This window comes from Eptatretus burgeri, chromosome 1, assembly GCF_056783735.1.
Source record: "Eptatretus burgeri isolate ZD-2024b chromosome 1, Ebu_testis_v1, whole genome shotgun sequence".
Lineage (NCBI taxonomy): Eukaryota > Metazoa > Chordata > Myxini > Myxiniformes > Myxinidae > Eptatretus > Eptatretus burgeri.
The window spans coordinates 117,101,725-117,121,865 of NC_140961.1; the positions used below are offsets into that span (position 1 = coordinate 117,101,725).

The 20,141-nt window shown below is 46.0% G+C and overlaps 1 protein-coding gene across 2 annotated transcripts; it reads right to left on the reverse strand.

Moving 5' to 3' along the window:
• Nucleotides 1-1,962: 1,962 nt before the first annotated feature.
• On the reverse strand, nt 1,963-19,145 carry LOC147035257 (protein SET-like). Of its 2 annotated transcripts, none has more exons than XM_085896105.1 (8): nt 18,860-19,145; nt 17,426-17,483; nt 13,180-13,322; nt 12,410-12,513; nt 11,912-12,025; nt 3,561-3,731; nt 2,369-2,512; nt 1,963-2,052 (listed from the first exon to the last, which is right to left on the reverse strand). In XM_085896105.1, exons 1-8 carry the CDS (start codon nt 18,912-18,914, stop codon nt 2,026-2,028), a joined length of 816 nt encoding a protein of 271 aa, XP_085752231.1. In that variant the 5' UTR covers nt 18,915-19,145; the 3' UTR covers nt 1,963-2,025. The 2 variants fall into 2 exon arrangements, with proteins under 2 accessions (XP_085752231.1, XP_085752222.1); XM_085896096.1 differs by having other exon boundaries at nt 18,842-19,144.
• Between the last annotated feature and the right edge of the window lie 996 nt (nt 19,146-20,141).

Sequence of the window (20,141 nt, forward strand, 5' to 3'; positions counted from 1 at the left end):
GAACCCAAGCTGCGTCAAAACCAGACTTCAAAGAAATGGTACGTGCTGCTTCCTTCCTCAACACTTAGCATTTAAAAAGGACAGAGCACAATCATAGCAGAGGCTTTGTGGGTCGAATTGCCTCCCCCTGCATTGGCGTTCCTTGTAAGGGAACTCATATTACAGGACAATCTTTTCCTTCGAGATTGAAATAGAGTTCAAAGCGAACATCACATCTTGCACTCATACCAGCATTATCAAGACAGTGAAGCCAGAAACAAGGGTTAACAAAAAAAAAGAAAAAGGCAGGGCCACATACTTAACGGCAAAAAGGCGGAGTTATGAATCAGCCAATCAAAGCAAAGCTGCAATCAGGTGCATTGCACCCCATCAATTAGAGCCAGTAGCAATATAATTGCTGTGCATATCCCAATGGGAAAATTAGTTAGCATGTGCAGAAGACATTCGCACATCCATGTCACCAAAAGTCCCAACTTTTTCTTTCCTTTATTTGTACCAAAAGACATTTGTTTTAAAATACGGAATCCAACCATCTGCGACAAAACATCGATCAGAAGAAGAAAAAAAAACAATATATTGAAGAAATTAACCGACAAGGGAGATGGGGATGGGCTGGGCGGCACCGATGATGCAATTGGCAGATGGTTGATGCAAAGGGGGAGCCTGGTAGGGCAATCGAGCAGGTGCTCAATTATTCCAGACCAAAAAAAGAAATGATAATAAAATTAAAAACAACAACAAACAAAACCAAAAGAAAAATAATAATAAATTCAAGGGGGCTGAAGAAAGAACAAAGGGTGCACTGTTGTTTCTTTTAATCTACGACATGTCCATTTTCACGTTTCTCCACCCCAAAGAGCATTCTATAATGCCTTTTGATAAAAATCACATGACACCTTTCTCACGTTCCCCTTCCATGAACAAAGGCAAAGCATGGTATACAGAAAGGAGGGAATGATAAAAAAAAATAAGTTTGAGCGCCAATTTTTCATTGACCACACGTGTGAACGCCATGCTTTCAAACCCAATATCATTGAGGGAGGGAGGTGAGTGTAAAGTACAAAGAACGGATAATCACGGGAATGAGAATATTCCCCCCAAATCCATATTCCATCTTGTCATCCTTTACAGTAGCACTTCATCAACATGCAACTTCCGCTCCTGCACCTGGCGGGTACGACCGGCCATAGACACAGGGAAAAACGGACGAGCTCAAGTGTGAATGAAGAGGCAGGGGGTGGGGGTCGATGTTGGGATAATCAATGGTATGGACCAGAAACGTTTATACAGAACTTTACAGGAATGGGAAAGTCGAAGCAAAAATTAAAAATAAAACGGCAATTCGGCGAGAGAGAGGGAGAGGGAGAGGGAGAGGGAGAGGGAGAGGGAGAGGGAGAGGGAGAGGGAGAGGGAGAGGGAGAGGGAGAGGGAGAGGGAGAGGGAGAGGGAGAGGGAGAGGGAGAGGGAGAGGGAGAGGGAGAGGGAGAGGGAGAGGGAGAGGGAGAGGGAGAGGGAGAGGGAGAGGAGAGGGAGAGGGAGAGGGAGAGGGAGAGGGAGAGGGAGAGGGAGAGGGAGAGGGAGAGGGAGAGAGAGAGAGAGAGAGAGAGAGAGAGAGAGAGAGAGAGAGAGAGAGAGAGAGAGAGAGAGAGAGAGAGAGAGAGAGAGAGAGAGAGAGAGAGAGAGAGAGAGAGAGAGAGAGAGAGAGAGAGAGAGAGAGAGAGAGAGAGAGAGAGAGAGAGAGAGAGAGAGAGAGAGAGAGAGAGAGAGAGAGAGAGAGAGAGAGAGAGAGAGAGAGAGAGAGAGAGAGAGAGAGAGAGAGAGAGAGAGAGAGAGAGAGAGAGAGAGAGAGAGAGAGAGAGAGAGAGAGAGAGAGAGAGAGAGAGAGAGAGAGAGAGAGAGAGAGAGAGAGAGAGAGAGAGAGAGAGAGAGAGAGAGAGAGAGAGAGAGAGAGAGAGAGAGAGAGGAGGGGGGGAGGGCAGGGGTGGAGAAATAAAATAAAATAATAAAATAAAGGGGGTTGCACGTCTAGTCGTCTTCTCCATCATCATCACCCTGCAAAACAAATTTACAATCACGTCACTTCCTGTTACATGGAACAAAGGAAGAAAAAGCTTTCAGGAGCTGAACAAGGATGGCTCGGCACATTTCACCCAAAAAGTAAAACGTCATGTTCTACACTTGTGTGTTTTCACCACTTACAATGTTGAGCATTGGAATCATTTCTTGCCCGTAAACAACATGCACAGACTGCTTTGAGGTCCAATTTACTGCATGGCATTTCAGAGGGACGTTGCAGTTCTATTTTTGCAGTCGTCAGAGAGGAATCAGTCTGTAACGCGGTAATTAGCCAGATAAAGCTGGACCTCACCTCACCCTCATCACCCTCTTCTTCTTCGTCTTCCCCTTCATCCTCCCCTTCCTCCTCATCAATATCTTCGAGCCCCTCTTCATCTCCTTCTTCCTCATCATCCTCATCCTCATCTTCTCCTTCCTCTCCTTCCATGTCAGGAGCCTGGAGCACAGCGCATAACCAAACAGGAGCGAGTTAACATTTGAAGTTCAATATCGATGTCAATATAAGAGAAATGAAGTGTGGCATCCTCAGTACACGCATCAAATTCAACGATCCTTCACACAGTTAACAGACCATTTGCTGGGGAGCACCATGAGGTTTTCATCGTATACCCAATGGCAATGGTAGAGGTAGAGTCGATGGCAATTTTATTAATTTCAACATAAATGTCAATCTCAGAAGAAAGATGAACACAAATCATGTACAAGAGAAAGACATCGGTGTACCATTACTTGCATCACAAATACAATGACAGACAATGGACACGTGCGCGTGGTACACAGAATCTGAACATGGCTTCCCAGAATGATGTGCCATTGGTTCAAATGAGAAAGGGGAGACAGACCAACAAAAAAAGGCATTGTGGTTGGAGTGAAAATAACCCCAATTTGCATTTTCCTTCCAACCTCTGCCTTCAATATCAGAAGAATCAAAATGGAATAATTCATAGATCAGGGTCCGACACTCAGAATCGACAGAGGAGGAATTCAGCCGAACGACAAACCCGGTAATTGACGGAATTGCATGTTCATCAGTGCGATGGGACGAATACGTTTTGAACACGTGTGAGAGCAAGAAAAAGGAAAATTTGCATTGGAAGATTAAATGAGCAGATGATGGCGACTACAAATACATTCTGCAGTACGTCTGTCACACAGGCATGTGGCACATTCCCCCAAAACACCCACTCCCTTTGGGAGCACCCTGGAGGGGGGCGGGGGATAGTGGACAGATACAATAATTGGTGGAGAGATCAGCCCATCCGCATTGTTTTTTTTAAAAATGATTTTCAGACACAGAATTGCCTTATTTAATATAGTAGGATGCTGCAGCACTCCAGTGCCTCAAATTCCGGCACCAGACAATTGTAACCTGGGTGCCAATCGTCTTGTGGTGGGCTTAGGAAGACGACAACAATGCGCTTGATGTTATTTGGCCGTTTCATACACAGACAATAAGAATTACAAATTCACAAGCGTCAATTCACCAGGTAAAACTGCAGTGGGTTTGGCCAGATGTCGTCCTTGATAACTTCACCCAGCTCGTCGGCTCCTGCATCCGAGTGATCAGAAAACCAAGTGAAGAAGCTTTGTGGCTCCTCGTGCTGTCGCTTACGGCTCCCCTTTCCTTTCGATTGGGTCGTGCGCTTGGTTAGGTCCTGGTAACACAGGGCCGGGAGAAAGATGCAATCTTCACAGCACGCCTTGTATAAACATCACAACCATGTTAAAGGCCTATTTTGACATTTTATATGTCAAACATTGTTATTACTTCAGCCAAATAAAACTGTCCAATAAATAAATAAATAAATAAAATCTCACGACACAACATACGGGACATCAACAATCCCGTTAAAGAGTGGGGGGGTTCATGAACATTCGACTAGTAACACTGACAAAAGTGCAGGAACATCACAAGCAAGACTTGCTGCTCAGGATGTCATCAACATTGCAAAACATCATCGGGTCTTCCGTCACTTGCTCCACCGTGTGGGTGTTCAGACACTTCTCAATCATAAAAACTTGGGAAATTTTCCTCCAAATTGGATTTCAACAATGGCTGTGCCGTCAAGCAAACAGAAGGAAAACTTCCACGATGAATGATGCGAGCATGTGCTCCAAACGAGGAGAGAAGTTGCGGTAGGAATCCCTTTCCTGGGAGGAACGGTGCCGACCGATCGGAAAGAGAGAACTTTGAATCCCCAACACCTGACGGTGAAAGTAACTGATGGCAGTGACAAACAAAATGCTCATCTCCCCACGGGCTGTTGACAAAAATGCCATTACCGCCGGTAGAAACATATTACTGGGCCTGCCAATTAAGAGCTATAATTGTGGTGGTAACAATGGAGCTTCTTTTTTCCAGCTCGCATTTCTTTGCAATTTTAAACATCATAAATAAAACAGAACATTGTTCATGCAGGGGTGAGCATTGAAAGGAAATAGATTCTGCTAATTAAGACGAGTTCATGATTACAACACACAAACCTCAGCCAATTATTTGACTTAGAGTTCCATCACGTCGTGGGCTGGCAGGATGGCCTAGACTCTAGAGGTATGCATACTCACCTCCAAGCAGTCGAGCCTGGGTTTGAATCCCGACCCAGCTATAAACAATCATCCAGGTGATCCACACGCAGGGTGATTATCAATGAGTTTGCCGTCCCTCGAATGGACGTTGAACTGGCCCTCCCATTTGCCGCCATTAGTTGGTGGACGGTAAAGATCCTATGGTGTTGGAGGTCCTTCATGAAGAGTAGGCAAGCTATCACCGGCACCTTGAACAAATTCCTGCCCTAAAGGCGCTGTCACACATTGACGTTTTAACCAGCAATGGCAATGTATAAAAATGTATGTAAAACGTTGGCGTACACTGAAGTTTTGGTCGTATTCATAACATATTAGTAACGGGCACAGAACGTTTCGTTGTGTTATAGATAACTTATACCAACGAATGCTTAGCCTGTTGTCGGCGTTCACAACCTATGCCCAACGATAGTTTAACTTAGGCATAGCGCGCTGCACGTATCGCCGACGAACTCGTGGCGTAGCCTGTTAAAAACCTGCCGCACCCCGATTTAAATCATAACCGCCTAAAAATTGGAAGTGTCAACATCGCGGTCACACCTTGACGATTTAGCCAGCGTATGCCGACCTATGAAAAATGTGTGTAAAACGCTCGCACACGTCGAATACGGTATGGGTAAGTTGTGTATACGTTTGGAGCACGCTGAAAAACGATGAAGTACGCTGTCATATTTCGTGGTACGTCGTGAAATTTCAAGCATGCTGAAAATTTTACGACATACTTGAGGTATGGCTCACAAGTTCCGCATACGCTGGCATAAGTTATCTGCACGGTCCGCGATCGTTGACACTCGTTACTTGTAAGTTACTCATAAGTCGAAACACGTCGAGGTAATGTTTAGCATACCCGAAACTTAATTTTTAACCTATGAGTAACGTGCTTTGAACCTACGAGTAGCGTGCTTTGAACCTACGTGTAACGTATCTCAAACGCACATTGTCGTATGTAGACGAATTTAATTGACGTCTTCCGGACGACCACCTAACGCGTTTCTAACTTACATGTACCGTATAATGGCGTATTGGCAGCGTTTAGGGGAATTGGTAAAGACAAATGGGCTTCACAAGAGGAACCAGTCAATAAATAAAGTAGTAGTAGTAGTAGTAGTAGTAGTAGTAGTAGTAGTAGTAGTAGTAGTAGTAGTAGTAGTAGTATGTCCATGTCAGTCGTAGTAGGTGAGCGTGATGGGGAGGGTGTGGGTGATGATGGATCCTCGTTGCGTCCACAAATAGGAGACTAGTTTGCACCATTGTTCGATGTTCTTTTCGGGTAATTTTTTTTCTCATTCCCACGATGAACTATTTTTTTTTTGTTTCAGTTTTAAAAGTATTCAAAACGACTTGGACAAATGCAGAATGTACTAGTAATGAAAACAGAACGCTTCGATAACTTATACATAAGTTATACCAACGATTGATTCGCGTGTTTTAGGCGTCCACAACCTATGCCCAACGATAGTCTAACGTATGCATAGCGTGGCAGCGTATCGTCGACGATTACGCAAGGTTTTCTATTCATAGGCTGCAACTTCACTTTTAATAAATGCCTGTCACTCACCTATTGTTTTTGGACGCTGGTGCTCGGCAATTGAAATCGTTTCCATTGAACGAGTTAAATCGCTTCCACACGACTATTGAAATGATTTAATAATAATGCTTGGTTATCCTTGGACCCACTCTGGCTAGCAGCTCGTCGACCATTGCTGGGGGCATTCGCAGGAAGTTGATGAAGGATGCATGGTCCTCGTTCCGGAGTTCCACCATGAGCTGGTCATATATGCCGTAATGGTGTTGCCTCCCGATCCATGGTCTGACCCAGTTCCTTCTCCTCCGTTCAAGTCTTCTTCTCCCGGCTCTATTGGCACGGAACTGGTGCAGTGTCAACTCGATGTTCGAGGACAGGTAGGTATTGTCGTCTCAGCATTGCCGTATCCTCCATCTCTCGGAATGACATGGACATGTACTCACCACAAAGTCTAAAAAAAGACGGGTTCCTCCTGCGAAGCCCCTTTTTATATACCAATCCCCCTAATCACTGCCAATACGCCATTATACGGTATCTAAGTTAGAAATGCGTTCATCAAGTTCTGTTGTCGTCCTGACGACGTCAAATACGTCTACGTCTTTTTCAAATAACGTGTTGCGAAGTGTGAACAACATTCGTGCAGCGTGCTTACAAAACGTTACTCATAGGTTAGAAATAAGTTTCGGGTACGCTAGACCTCGACGTGTTTCGACTTATGAGTAACTTACAAGTAACGTGTGTGAACGATTGCATAACGTGCCTACAACTTATGGCCAGCGTAGCGGAACGTGCGAGTCATACGTCGTAAAATTTCAAGCATGCAAAAATTTGAGGACAACCCAAATGTACAACGTTTAAAGCCAGCATACCACGACTTATGGCAGTTTTTCAGCGTGGTCTTAACGTATCCAAAACGTACCCATAACGTATTCGACGTGTGCCAGCGTTTGACAAATTTTTCATAAATCGGCATACGCTGGCTAAATCGTCAAGGTGTGACAGCGGCTTAACCTGAGTTTAACGACAAGCCTGGCCAGCCAGTTGATGGGAAGACTTGGACCAAGGTTCCCCCAGCTGACCACACAAAATGTGGGAATAATTGTCTGTTAAAGTTGAAGTCATTCCATCAGGTGGTGTCCAACTTCCGGTGACATTTGTAATCAGATTTCTCCAAACAAGCAGATCCTCCACCGCTTCCTGAAGGTCTGGTAGACACAGCTTGGTTGCAGCCCTTACCCCATACAAGGTCTTCCTCTTCCTCTTGTTCCCTCAACTTCACCCAGCATGGTTTACTTCACTTACAATACTGTACTTCCAAGTTAACCCAAATTATATTAAAGAACATTTCATACAGATATAGGAAAATTAGGATATCTAAAAAAAATATTATTCTTTGTGGGGACAGGCCTCACATTATGCTTATGATAAACCCTTCCCTCTCCTTCCACCATTTTGCCTATAAATGGCATCAGCGGCTCAAAGCGAGTACTCTTGGAAAAAGTCCTTCACAAACTCGCTGGCAAAGCCTGGCATTTGATTCAATGCGGCAGAAAAATCGGTCAGGTCGCCTACTCTTCACGAAGGACACGATGGGATCTTTATCGTCAACCAACAAACGTTAGCAGACGGGACACCCAGTTCAACGTCCATCTGAGGCATGGCACGCGATGACGCAGCGCATGGCCAGCGAAGCGCCAATCTGAGCTCGTAGTTGGGTCGGGAGTCGAACCCCGAAGAGACGTCCGCGGTAGGCCTGTACCATCCCATCAGACTTGAAGATAAGGCTGACCTTTTATTATAAAACCAAAACTATTAGAGCGGTGACAGCACGTGCTTGCAAGGTTAAAATAAGGTGCACTTACCTCCTTGATACCAAGCAAGCTTTCCCTTGAGGACAACAGCTGGTGTTACAACCAACTTATAATCACACAACGCTCCATTTAATATGGAAAATGAATCCAATTTTCTCAAGCTTTTGAAATACACGATGTGGATTGAGAGATATGACTGGTGTGCTTGACGAACGGTGGGGAGATTAGGCTGCCACCTGAGGTCATGGGTTCAAGTTCAGCTCGAGGCTGTATTGCTGAAATATTAAGGATTTCGATTTTAAGTTCATAGAAACAAAAAGAGTTTCAGGAAGGCAAGTACCATGCCAGCCAGATCATGAACTAAACTCAAACTAGCTCAAAATGACGTATAAAACTGGGATGGTTGAGTTGAGTGGGGCACAAAGCCACTGAGCAGGGGAAGAGTGCTTGAGTTAAACAGCCACCTGAATTTTTTTTTTTTAAAGTCGTTTCTTAAATGAAACACCCCTTGTACAGAATTTCCATCACAACTCTTCATGAAACGACACCTCACCACAAGCTCCCCTCTACAGCAAAAGCTGGAGTAAGAACATATTCAACTAGAAGAGCACTCGGTCGAGCGCATACCTCTGCCATGTAATGCCTGACCGACGAGAAGATATCGGGCCTAATACATTTTTGAAATGTCATGCTATATTGTTACGGATTTGGAAGCCTATTGCACGCAGACAGTCAGCAGTCCCAAAGTTTAGTCATTTCGTTAAGTATGTGTTTAGTTAGAATCCATCCCCTGTGTCTAATGGGAATTTCATGTGTGTGCTGAGAGTTATTTTGTAGTTAGTTTTTTTTTTTACATTCCCAACAACATCCTGCTTCGTTCCACCACCCAACCAAACCTTCGCGCACCGACTCCATTATCCACGTGTTTTTGGCTGAAGGCGTGGGCGGAGCCTTCATCGCCTCAGATCGAGGCTCTGCTCCGGAGAAGGGCAGGGAATGTTTCCTACAGCCAATGGACGAAGAGCGAGCAAAGCAGAGGCGCTCCATCCAATGGGAAGCCAGAAGGCCAGAAACTACATAGCCTCTTCAGGGGGCGGGCCACCGACATGCCACCCGTCCAATGGGAGGCAGAGTTACCTCAGGACGAATCCCTCCCACCTCGCAGGAGGGGTTGAAGAATTGTTGGTGTGATCCATCTGGGTCGTTTCGTCTGGTCTGCTGGCCATCTTCCGTCTTGGTGCTGGCTGGTGTCTGCCGCTTCGTCTTGGTTCCTTGGTTGTCCGTGTGGGTTCGAGTCCCACCATGGTGGTCGGAGCGTCTGATCTTCCCAAGCCCTTCCACGAGAATCCTGAGCTCCACAAGGGCAGGTCGGCAAGCCGTGCAAACACGGCCAGGTACTGACCAAACTCTGACCTCCAGCATGTCTATCCCCTTGGCTGCGAGGGTCGAAATAGACAATCCGGGTCCATTTTCTTTTAGTGTGTGTGCCTGTGGTGGCGCCGTCTTATAAATATAAATTGGTAAGTGCTTTTGCTCACTGTACATTGCCTTCATATTCGTGATCAAGTCTGTCTGTCTGCCTTCCCGATTACTGTAAAAAAAGACCCCCTGTTAAATGTTCCAGTTCGTTGTCTGTGTTTTCTTCTATTGACCCAGTATGGTTCGGGCTTGAGAATTAGTGGGGCCGTTTGTGTCACAAGTTGTCATTTGGGCCGGTACGGCTCTGGTAATTCCCGCTCGATTACGCCGGACCCGAGTCGGTAAATGCGACTCGGTTCGGACAGAGTTGGCCGAGGATGTGGTTTCCCCGTTAAACGACGTGGGTACTTAAGTATATTAGAATTTGACAATTAACCTTACCCCACGCCGTCGAAATATTGGCATCCGTGGGCCGCTAAGGGCCCCATGACCTTTGGAGTTATCCCAGGGTTACGACCTTCAATTCAGGGTGTTCGGTGGGAGACTGCCAAACTGCTCCATCTAGCGGCCATCCTCGCTACCGAACCCCAGCACCACAACAATATATCGTTTTTGGCCTGACCTCTCAATGGTGAATAATCACTTTTTAAAATTCTAGTAGTCGGATCCGGATCTGGATCTTCACCAAAAAAAATCTAATCAGTTCGTCCGTGTCACACACCCAACCTGCCCACAAAATTTCAGATGAATTTGTCCACAACCTTTTGAGATATCCTGCACACAAAGACAGACAGACAGATGTGAAAACATAACCTCCTTCACCTTTGGTGGATGAGGAAACTACAAAGGCACCCAGTGGAGCGCATATCTCCACCACGATAAACAGTTTACGTTTTGTATCCTACTGATGGGCCGGATCTGGATCCGGACCTGAACCAAAATCAAATTGGCATGTTCTTGTCACCTACCAACTCATCCACCTAATTTTGTCAATCTGTCCACAACTTCTTGAGATATCATGATACACTGCATATCGTTCTTGGCCTCTCGATGGTGAAGAATCACTTAAAAATTTATCAGATCTGCATTCGGATCCTCACCAGAAATCAAATCAATTTGTCATCGTCACACACCCATCCTGTCCACCAAATGTCGTATGAATCCATCAACAACATTTTGAGATATCCTGCTCACAGAGATAGCCAATCAAACAGACAGGGATGAAAACACAACCTCCCTACACCTTCGATGACGACCGAGATAACAATGGGCTCCAGGCAGGTTGCTCCCACGTCTCGTTTCCTCTCCTTGCAAGTGATCAAACTGTTAGTCATGTGATTGGTGTGCTTCATCACAAACAGCCTTTAACCTTGGCGCGGTGAACATCAGACTTGCGGCAAGTTTTTTTTATCCAGTCCATGTGGTGAAATTTGGTTCAGCATTTCACGAAGCTTTTATGTCGAAAGGACTGGCAGGATAACGTGGAGGTGGTGTCAAACCTGGGTTTGATCGGGACAGAATTATAAACTGCCGGTGTTCTGCACGCAGGGGATCAATTCATCAATTTGTGCTGTCCCTCGGATGGACATTAAACCGAGCGTCCCTTCTGCTAGGATTAGTTGGTGGATGTTTAAGATCTCACGGTGTCCGTGACGAGAAGGCGAGCTATCACCAGCACCCTGAACAAATTCCAAATTCCTGCACATGCAGTCAAATATTCTGCGTCGGAGTGGCGGCCCATCCAGGTGGTGACCCTTAGCGGCCTATCCAATGAAACTGCCTTGACAACTTTGCGTACCCAATAGCACGAGGAAAAGAAGAAAATGTATGAAATGGAATAAATTATTTAATCCCAACAAGTTGTATAAAACCATGTTCACCACGACAAGCAATACAATCATTTTTGGCAGCGAGTAAAGAGGAAGGAACTGCTGTGCAAACACACGTGCTCTGTGCCTTCGCACATATTGTTGCAATTGTACTACCTTGTAGTTCACCACTGCCTTTAATTAAAGTCTAAACCGTTTGAGATAAAAAGCGAATAAGTGAATATTTGAGTTGATCATTGGCCGGGGTCGATATATCATGGCGAGTGTGAAGAAGCGGAAAGCTGACTTGGAGTTCTGCGATATTCATTCAGAACGATTAGTGACATTAATTATCTGCACATGTTCTGTTTAAATTAGCAACAAATCACCGAGCATATATCCAGCCCCCACCAAGTTTAAAGAGCTGGGAGGGCCCTCAGACTCAAAAGGTTCCCCACCTGTATTAGTCAAATAAACAAAGAAGAATGGTGCCCGTGCTCGATTTTATAATTTCATTAAATTGAGCCTTTTGGAAGAGACGCGGCTTGAGAGATGCCCATTGTCGGACGTACTGCTACAAGTGAACTCATTTGAACATTCAAAGGTAAAATTTGCTTTTGGTGATGTCAAGCATCCACTTGTGATGTATAAAGGGGGTAAAGAGAAGAAAGTACTTTGAAGACACAAACCTTTCCACTTTTCCACTTGATGTCGCTGGATTTGGATGAAGGGTCACCATTCTCATTCAAGTGAAACTCCTTTGAGATCACCATATTCTCAAAGTATGGATTGTCGTCAAAATACTGTGGGTACACAAAGAACCAGGACACGAGGGGTTAGGAAGGCATGAAGTAGTACCCACACGCTGCTGAAGGTGCATGAAAAACAGGGACGAGGTTAATCTTGGCATGTGCCAATATTGAGGACGTGGGGAGAAACTGACATCTTATAAAAAGTGTCATTGACACTGGGTATTACAGGGTGCTAAACATATTATTAAGGAAAGAGAAATGTAGGGGGATTTCAGGGAGGGAAGACCATGTGCAGAGTAGAGGGAATTAAAAAACAACAAAAGAATTTAAAAAAACAAAAAAAAAACAAAGGACGAATATCCACCATTTTGCGGATGTCATTTAAAGGGTCCCAACTGTGAAACGTGTAAGAGCAGCATCCAAAACACAACTCACAAAATCTATTCTGTATCCCGACTTGATATCTTCAAACTCGGTGACTTCGACTCTGGTGAGGAAATGAAGAGCTTCCTCATCCTCTTCATCCAAAAGGGCAGACACTAAAGAGATAAGAGTCATTATATACAAGGCTGCCAAAGCCAGTGCTTTGTACATGCTGGATTTTACCTGAGGGCCAACAACAGAACGTTAACCATCATGGGAAGCAAAATGTGGCCGAAGTCTCAAGTATTAACCCCCTCAGTCAGAGCAAAAGACCTTCGAGGACAAAAGGAGCCCCTCTTCTCCGATGAAGAGGCGAAGCCCAGAACGTTGGCAGCATCTTGCCTCCCACGGCAGTCAACGGAGTGTCATTGGCTTAGAGTTGATAAAAATCGTTGTTTTCACACGCCTGCCAACATTAGCCTTTACAACGAGCATCCAAATGCATCCTTTATACAGCAATGCCAGATGGTCGTTGGGACCTTCGTCACTTTCGCTCAGTCCATGGTAATGTCCTTGACGTTCAACCATCAATCCAAATGGCCTTCCTGTTTACAGTGGGTAATGGTGCACCGATCCAGTTTATGTCAAAGCTCACAAACTGCAGTGAATGGCGGTGATAAAGACCGTCCGTAAACCACCACATTTTTTTATTTCCACTATCTATCGACGTACTCGTATCCCATTCACGCTAAAGTGCATAATCGGTCTACCAATGCCTCACCGTGCAAGGTCATACATAAAGCAACACAAATGGATCCACCTAATCCAAATCCAACACTTACCTTGGGGGTGGTTCACAAGCGTGGAGACCCAGAAGTTGGGGATCTTGGCAATAAGCTCCGATCGCTTTTGAAAGAAGGGCTGGCGCAGCTTGTTATACTTTTGTTCCACCTTCAGGATCTCCTCACTCGCTTGCTCGTTGAGCCTTGAACAACACAATGGTCCATGTTAAAAAACAAAAACAATCGTTGTGCTAAAAGTACAGCCAATGTGTCAAAACAATACAAACAGCAAAAACACTTCCACAGGAGGTTAAACATTGCATTGTGGTTCACGACGATGTACAATCAACCACCCCCCTCCCCCAACTTAAATGAAATACTGACGCGTACTCGAGTTCCCTTGCGATTTATGATCCATTTAAACTCGAAACAGAAAAAGTCAGAAAGGCAATGGCCTAAATATTGCAATTAAATGACAATGACCTCTCGGTATTCATGTTCAGTGGAAGCCAGGATAGGCAAGGTATTCGTTTCACCGACGTACAAGATTACATTTGTCCAGCGAAACTTGCAGCGCGTCAAGACCAGTCCTTCACGAGTGCTAATGCCTGCAGCTACGACGAGAGCGCACAAGATAAAGAGAATGCTATTAAAAAGCTTACGGTCTTCCATTTGTTAATCAGCACAAAGCTCGAAGAGCATATATGGCCACACTGCCTGGATCACAGACCATGACCAGGTATGACAGACAAGTCCTGACGGTCAGGATCCACGGGTAAACAGCTATTGTACCAGATGGTCCCACAACGGTGAACGGGTCCGATACGAGATTAAAATATATAGTTCTCAGAAGAGCAAGAGGAACACATGGTGAATTTTATTTATTTTTCAAACTATGCAGAGTATATTTTCACAACTCAGCAAAGTGTCAGAATGATGAGTGACGGGCCAGAATGGAATATTTGAACAAAACAAGCATTTAACCAGCATTCCTTTTTTGACATGAATAACTTGCTCTTTTGCAGATAGATTGTGGAGAATCTCCACAAATGGTGGAGATTCAGAAATTTTACTTCAGGTGGCTTGGTAATTGAACTCATTAATAGATCGGACGCTCCAGATTGGTCAAGTATGGCAACCCTGCAGGTCACAGCTACATTATTTAACACATTGGTTGGAGCTTATGTAATATAATGTGTATATATAATGTATATACATACATGGAGTCAACCACAGTGTACATAACCAGCCTTGCGAGGGTAATCAACAGTGTCCCTTGACCTGTCGCCAAACAATGCGAAATATTGTTCATGCTCGCTTCTTCCGAGCATTTATCGATAGTGAATAATGAAAACGTTTTTAATCCAAATAAAATTTTTGGCCCAACACTGTGCAGACCCTTTCCGATTAATACGACATCAGTGTGTGTGTGTGTGTGTGTGTGTGTGTGTGTGTGTGTGTGTGTGTGTGTGTGTGTGTGTGTGTGTGTGTGTGTGTGTGTGTGTGTGTGTGTGTGTGTGTGTGTGTGTGTATGTGTGTGTGTATGTGTGTGTGTATGTGTGTGTGTATGTGTGTGTGTATGTGTGTGTGTATGTGTGTGTGTATGTGTGTGTATGTGTGTGTATGTGTGTGTATGTGTGTGTGTGCTTTGGGGGAGATGCATAACTGACAAACTGAAAACACATTGAGCTTCCAGATTATGTTTCACTGCGCAGCGACTTACCACGACAACCTTTTGCCTTCACCGATTATCGTGCGCCCGTTTTACCGATTGCGTCCGTACAGTCACACGTGGCCAAATAGCGGGCGCTTCTTCCACCGTTTTCGCCTTCTCTATTGCCGATTTTAGGAGAGCCTGATTTTATTTTGCACCTTGGCACAGCAACTTGCGGTTGAACTATACCATCCTGTTGGTACGTACGCTCATCATCCAGTTCTTCGTGGCTGAATTTCACCTTTTCCCCTTCCAACCACTTCGTCTATAATCACACCCTTACTTCCTGCACCCTATCTCTTCTAAATGCTGAAGTCCTTAAAGTCTGCAATAATTACTATCTAAAACCAAACTCTGCAAAACTCCAACCCTCCACCACCACGATTTCCACTTCCCTCTGCTATTCCTACCCATCGCCCCAAACCCTCGGGTCATTTTCACCTTCTCCCCATAGCCCACGTGCTGCCATTTCTCCTCCGTCCCAAACAATGGTGGGCCTTCCAACATCGGAGCGGGGCACAGGTCTAACATTACTAATCTATCTTATGGGTCATTGCAGCATTTCGATATATCTGTGAAACAGACATTCCTTTCACAAAACTCTATTCCTGTCAACCTCATTGCATTCCATGTTTGCCAAGAACTTCACAATTCAAACTTCGTTTTCAATCCGCCTTTCAGTTATTTGTCACGATTGTTGTTTTATGCAGTTGAAGATCACTACCGTAGAAGATCTGCGTCATCATCATCATCATCCGATGATGCAACATGATCATTTATTTGTTTTTTTTAACTCAAGTAGCTGAGAGTACAACTTTAGGTTGACTGCCTCAACATGAATGTTTTTCTTTTTAAAGAAAAAACAAAGTCTCGGCCTCGTTTCCGTCATAAACTTTGTCATTCGTGACACAGAGGTGGTTTTCTTTGCAAAAGAGAACTGAGGCGTTGATTTGGGGGTCTTGATTTTTCTGGAAATTGGTTTCAAGCATCAGAATATATTTGAAGCCCCTAAATTAGCACCCGCACTTTCATTTCCTGCATCCGTGCCTGCCACATGTACTCCTGGAAAGTTGAATTCCCGCAATCCTCGTGGCTTAGCTGAGCATCAGAAATGCTACATCAACGAGTACACCCAGCGCTATGGCCTTCCATAAGGTACCAGGTCTGATCCAAGCAACCCTCACCAACATTTTCCAACTCAGGATATTCAAAATGAATCATTTTAGCCATTACAACCCATAATGACCAACTTTCCTGCTCACCTCCCCTGCTCTTCTGGTCCCACTGAACTCTCAGCCAATACACTCGTTACGGTTGCAATCTCAATGGCTGCACACAGACAGTGTAATCCGGTAGTTCACACAAGGCAACTGGGACGATCGTCATTCTCCCATAACAAGGATCGATCCATATCCGATACAAATTCCTCCTGATGGCTCCTCATCAATGAACAGTGGACGCAGTTCCAAAGGAGCATCCTGAACGAACCTTCATCGCTTTTTATTAAAGATGTACATTTCCAAAGAAAACTTTTTTTAACCATTTTGCACATGACGTGTTCATCAGTTCTCCAAACCAATGACACATCCTCCTGTTTTCATCTCTTCAAAGTCAATTTTTTTTCCCCTCCAGAGCTTTAACACAGCTGTTCACCATCATCTCAGATCAACCGACATCCACATCCATGACCTTGTCTACCCTCGTTACCACTCTCCCCCACTCAAACCCCAAGCTGACCTCTGACCCGGAACATGACGTCGTCAAGTAAAATCACACATTCTCATCGGTTTCTCTCTGCAAGGACAGTCCAACCCATCCATGATGAACCTTTTGTCAAAGTTCAGTCCCATGAAATCAGAGCAAGTCATGACCCTCTTTTCGTAAGAAATCTCCAAGCTGCCTCCAAAAGGCAGGCACAGATAGGGCGAAGTCCTTACCTAGTTCCGCAGAGCCTCACACGACCCGTAAAATGTCGCCCAGTGCAAATGCATCCGACCTCATGCTCACAGAAGCCGTCGAGGCCTAGGCTTTGAAAAGAATTCGCATCATCCCTGAAGAGGTTGCCACACAAGACCAGCCGTGCCTTGCCTTCGAGGTAACGTTTGCCTACGCATCCACGAGCTCCCTTACGCCTTTACGTGTCGAATGAAACTTCAGATGCGGTTGATCAACGTTGCTGTGTTGCTATACTTGTAAAGGAATCTCCTTAGAATTGGTGAAAAAAAATCATAATTAAATGTTTATATAAAAAACTTCAACCTGCACTTGTTTCACCTCTTAAACAAAGGTCTCACTCAAGATCAAAACAAAACATAATGGTGACCTAAATTGGGGTGTGGGGGGGGGCATGAATGTGCAGGCCCAAGAGCAGGTGCCCTCAGAGGAAGCCTTGGGACCAAAGAAAAGAAATGAAAGAGGAAGACCTAGGCCAGAGACTCCCCGAAGAAGCCTAGAGCCAAAACCATTGAGCTTCAGGAGATGCTCCGAGTAAATTTCATCATTAAAAACAGACGAAGAAGAGGAAAAAGAAGAGGAGGAAGAAGAAAGAACAAACAACCTCTGTGTGTGATTTCTCACAAACTTCAGCCTCACCTGTCGATTTCATTCTGCACTTCATCGATTTGCTCGATTGCCTCTTGTTGCTCCTTTTCTGTTTGGGAACACAAGGACGTCAACACGTGCAGTCGAGTGTGTACTTACAATGATGTACACTTGTACAACAGCTCAAACAGTTAAAACAATCATGCACGTCATCCGTTCCCCCCGCAATCAAAAGCCATATCCTTGAGAACATAATAAAGAAATTACAACGTAAAACTCATTAAAAAGTCACACCAAATTCAACATGGAGTCAAACAACAAATTAAAAACTCTCCACATTTACCAAAAAAATAATATTTAAATTAAAAAACAAAAACGATAAAAACGAACAATATGGACTTCTTTTTTTTTTCAGGGAGCGAATGTATAAAAGTTTTGCCAAAATCGAAGGCACGAACACGTTCCGGGCAACCGGAAGCACGTGGCTCAGGCGACACGGACATGTCGTCGTGGGATGGGGATTGGGGGAGTCACAGATCCTCGGATTCCACGGACCACGTTTAATATGCTCGATCAGGGGCCGTTCAACGGATAATGGGACGGATAGAGCGAGAGGAGCAGGAAAAATCCATGAAAATGAAAACATGGACGGACGGCCTCCGCCGAATCGTGGAGGCGTCTGGTGTTCACCCTCACCCTCACCGTGCGAGCCGAACGTTCGAACACGCCGCGAGAGGTCGAAGGCCGCGCCATTATCAGGTCCGCGCGCCACCGTTACCTCACGACGCACGAGACGTCCCCGGCGCCCCCACGTGTTTCGTGGCCCGCGCGGACCTGCGCTCGATGCCCGCGTCGAAGCCGAAGTCGAGCGAATTACACAAAAGGCGCGAACGCGTGCCCGCCTCGTCGCCTCAAGGCCGTGTGGAGAAGAGAAGAAAATTTGGAGTGAGTGGAGGAGAAGGAAGAGGAGGAAACAATTAAAATTTAAACCCGGGGACGCGTCTTCTCCAAAGTGTCCTTTGTCTCGAGAAGGAGGGGCAGCCTGGCCGGGAACATGGAGAAGAAAGCGGGGAGGGAGGGACAGAGGGCCTGAGTGAAGGGGAGGGAGAAAGCGCGCTCCACATTTCCAATCCCATCCTCCATACTCTCTCGGAGCACCAAATATCTCTCGGCCTTGTAAAGAAACCCGCCCAGAGGAACGGGGGGGTCGAGCACATGGCCGACCAGGGCCTGCCCCAGCACGCCGCCACTCAATGTGCCGTCACAATTAAAATGGCGCAGCCGAGGACGAAGGGGAGGGGGAAAAAAAAAATCTCTCGCCGACATCGCCGAACAAGCAACAGAAAGCACAACGCGAAAAGCATCGGGAGTTAAAGGTGGAAAAGAAATAATAAATAAATAAAAAAGAGCGCCATGACGGGCCCACTAAACATGGCCGGCCTGGAGGAGCCCAGGTGCGTGTAAGACCTGACGCCTCCTCCGCACCGTCGTGGTTCGAGTTCACGTCCTTCTTGGCGACTTTGGTCGCCGGTGCCGACATGATGAATGCGCCTCGATGTGCTCGTTGCAGCCGCTGTGCTATCGCTCGTCGTCTCGTCCGCCTGTGCCGTTCGCCTGTGCTTTCCCCCTCGACCGGGCTGCTCGCAATCCCAAGCGCACGCGATGCCCCAGCCACGCTCTCGTCGGCGCGCGCCACAAACGAGATCCGCCTGACTGTGCGCACGCGCTCCCCCTTGCGCTCGCCACTTGTGACGCCGCCCGCTGTTCGACTTGCCAACGCGCATGCGCACACCTCGTCCGCTATCTCAGACGCACGATGTCCGTTCTTTGAAGACACCTTGTTGTTTTTTTTTTTAATCCGAACGAGAAAATAAAGCCCAGCGAGCGGATATACACCGCGACGGACGAGTTACGGTAGCTTCGGTTTATATCGGATTTTCACACGATGGAAGGAACCATCTGAGCGAGTAATTATCGAAGTACACTCCCGACGTCACGGCCTCCGCATGGGGCCGTCTATGTATTACGTACGCACGAATGGCTGGGTCGGACGCGTGGAAGGGTAACATCGGGAAGAGGATGGTGGGGAAGGAGAAGAGTTTAGAAGGAAGGAAAGAAGGAAATAAAAGAAATTTGGAATGTGAAAATCAATAAAACATGGTCGTCGGTTTGTGTTGGGTTTGTGCATGGTGGTTTTCATGGCATGCTGACAGTCAGTGCAGGTTGAAGGAAATGTATCCAAGTTGTTTGTAAAGATTGCTATAGATATGGATTCCACCAGGGAAGTTAGGGGGGGGGTTGTTCCAATCCTCGATCGCTCTTTGATTGAAGAAACTGTTTCTGAGAAGAAGCCGACATCAAGCGATATATCCGTTAGCAAGCAGCTTGCTATCAATTTCCAAACCAAGCATTCCGCTTAAACCGATTTGCAAGTGGAGCAAGTGGGGCAAGTGGGGCAAGTGGGGCAAGTGGGGCAAGTGGGACAAGTGGGGCAAGTGGAGCAACTGGGGCAAGTGGAGCAACTGGGGCAAGTGGGACAAGTGGGGCAAGTGGAGCAACTGGGGCAAGTGGAGCAACTGGGGCAAGTGGAGCAACTGGGGCAAGCGAGACAAGTGGAGCAACTGGGGCAAGTGGGGCAAGTGGAGCAACTGGGGCAAGTGGAGCAACTGGGGCAAGCGAGACAAGTGGAGCAACTGGGGCAAGTGGAGCAACTGGGGCAAGCGAGACAAGTGGAGCAACTGGGGCAAGTGGGGCAAGTGGAGCAACT

What these genes read in the sequence shown, in the direction of transcription:
- LOC147035257 (XM_085896096.1), bottom strand. Translation starts at nt 18,914, where the DNA reads ATGTCGGCACCGGCGACCAAAGTCGCCAAGAAGGACGTGAACTCGAAC. An exon ending in CGGGATACAGAATAGATTTT is followed by an intron (nt 12,026 to 12,409) that starts GTGAGTTGTGTT and finishes GTGTACCCACAG; the next exon opens with TATTTTGACGACAATCCATA. An exon ending in ACCCACTGCAGTTTTACCTG is followed by an intron (nt 2,513 to 3,560) that starts GTGAATTGACGC and finishes GCTGTGCTCCAG; the next exon opens with GCTCCTGACATGGAAGGAGA.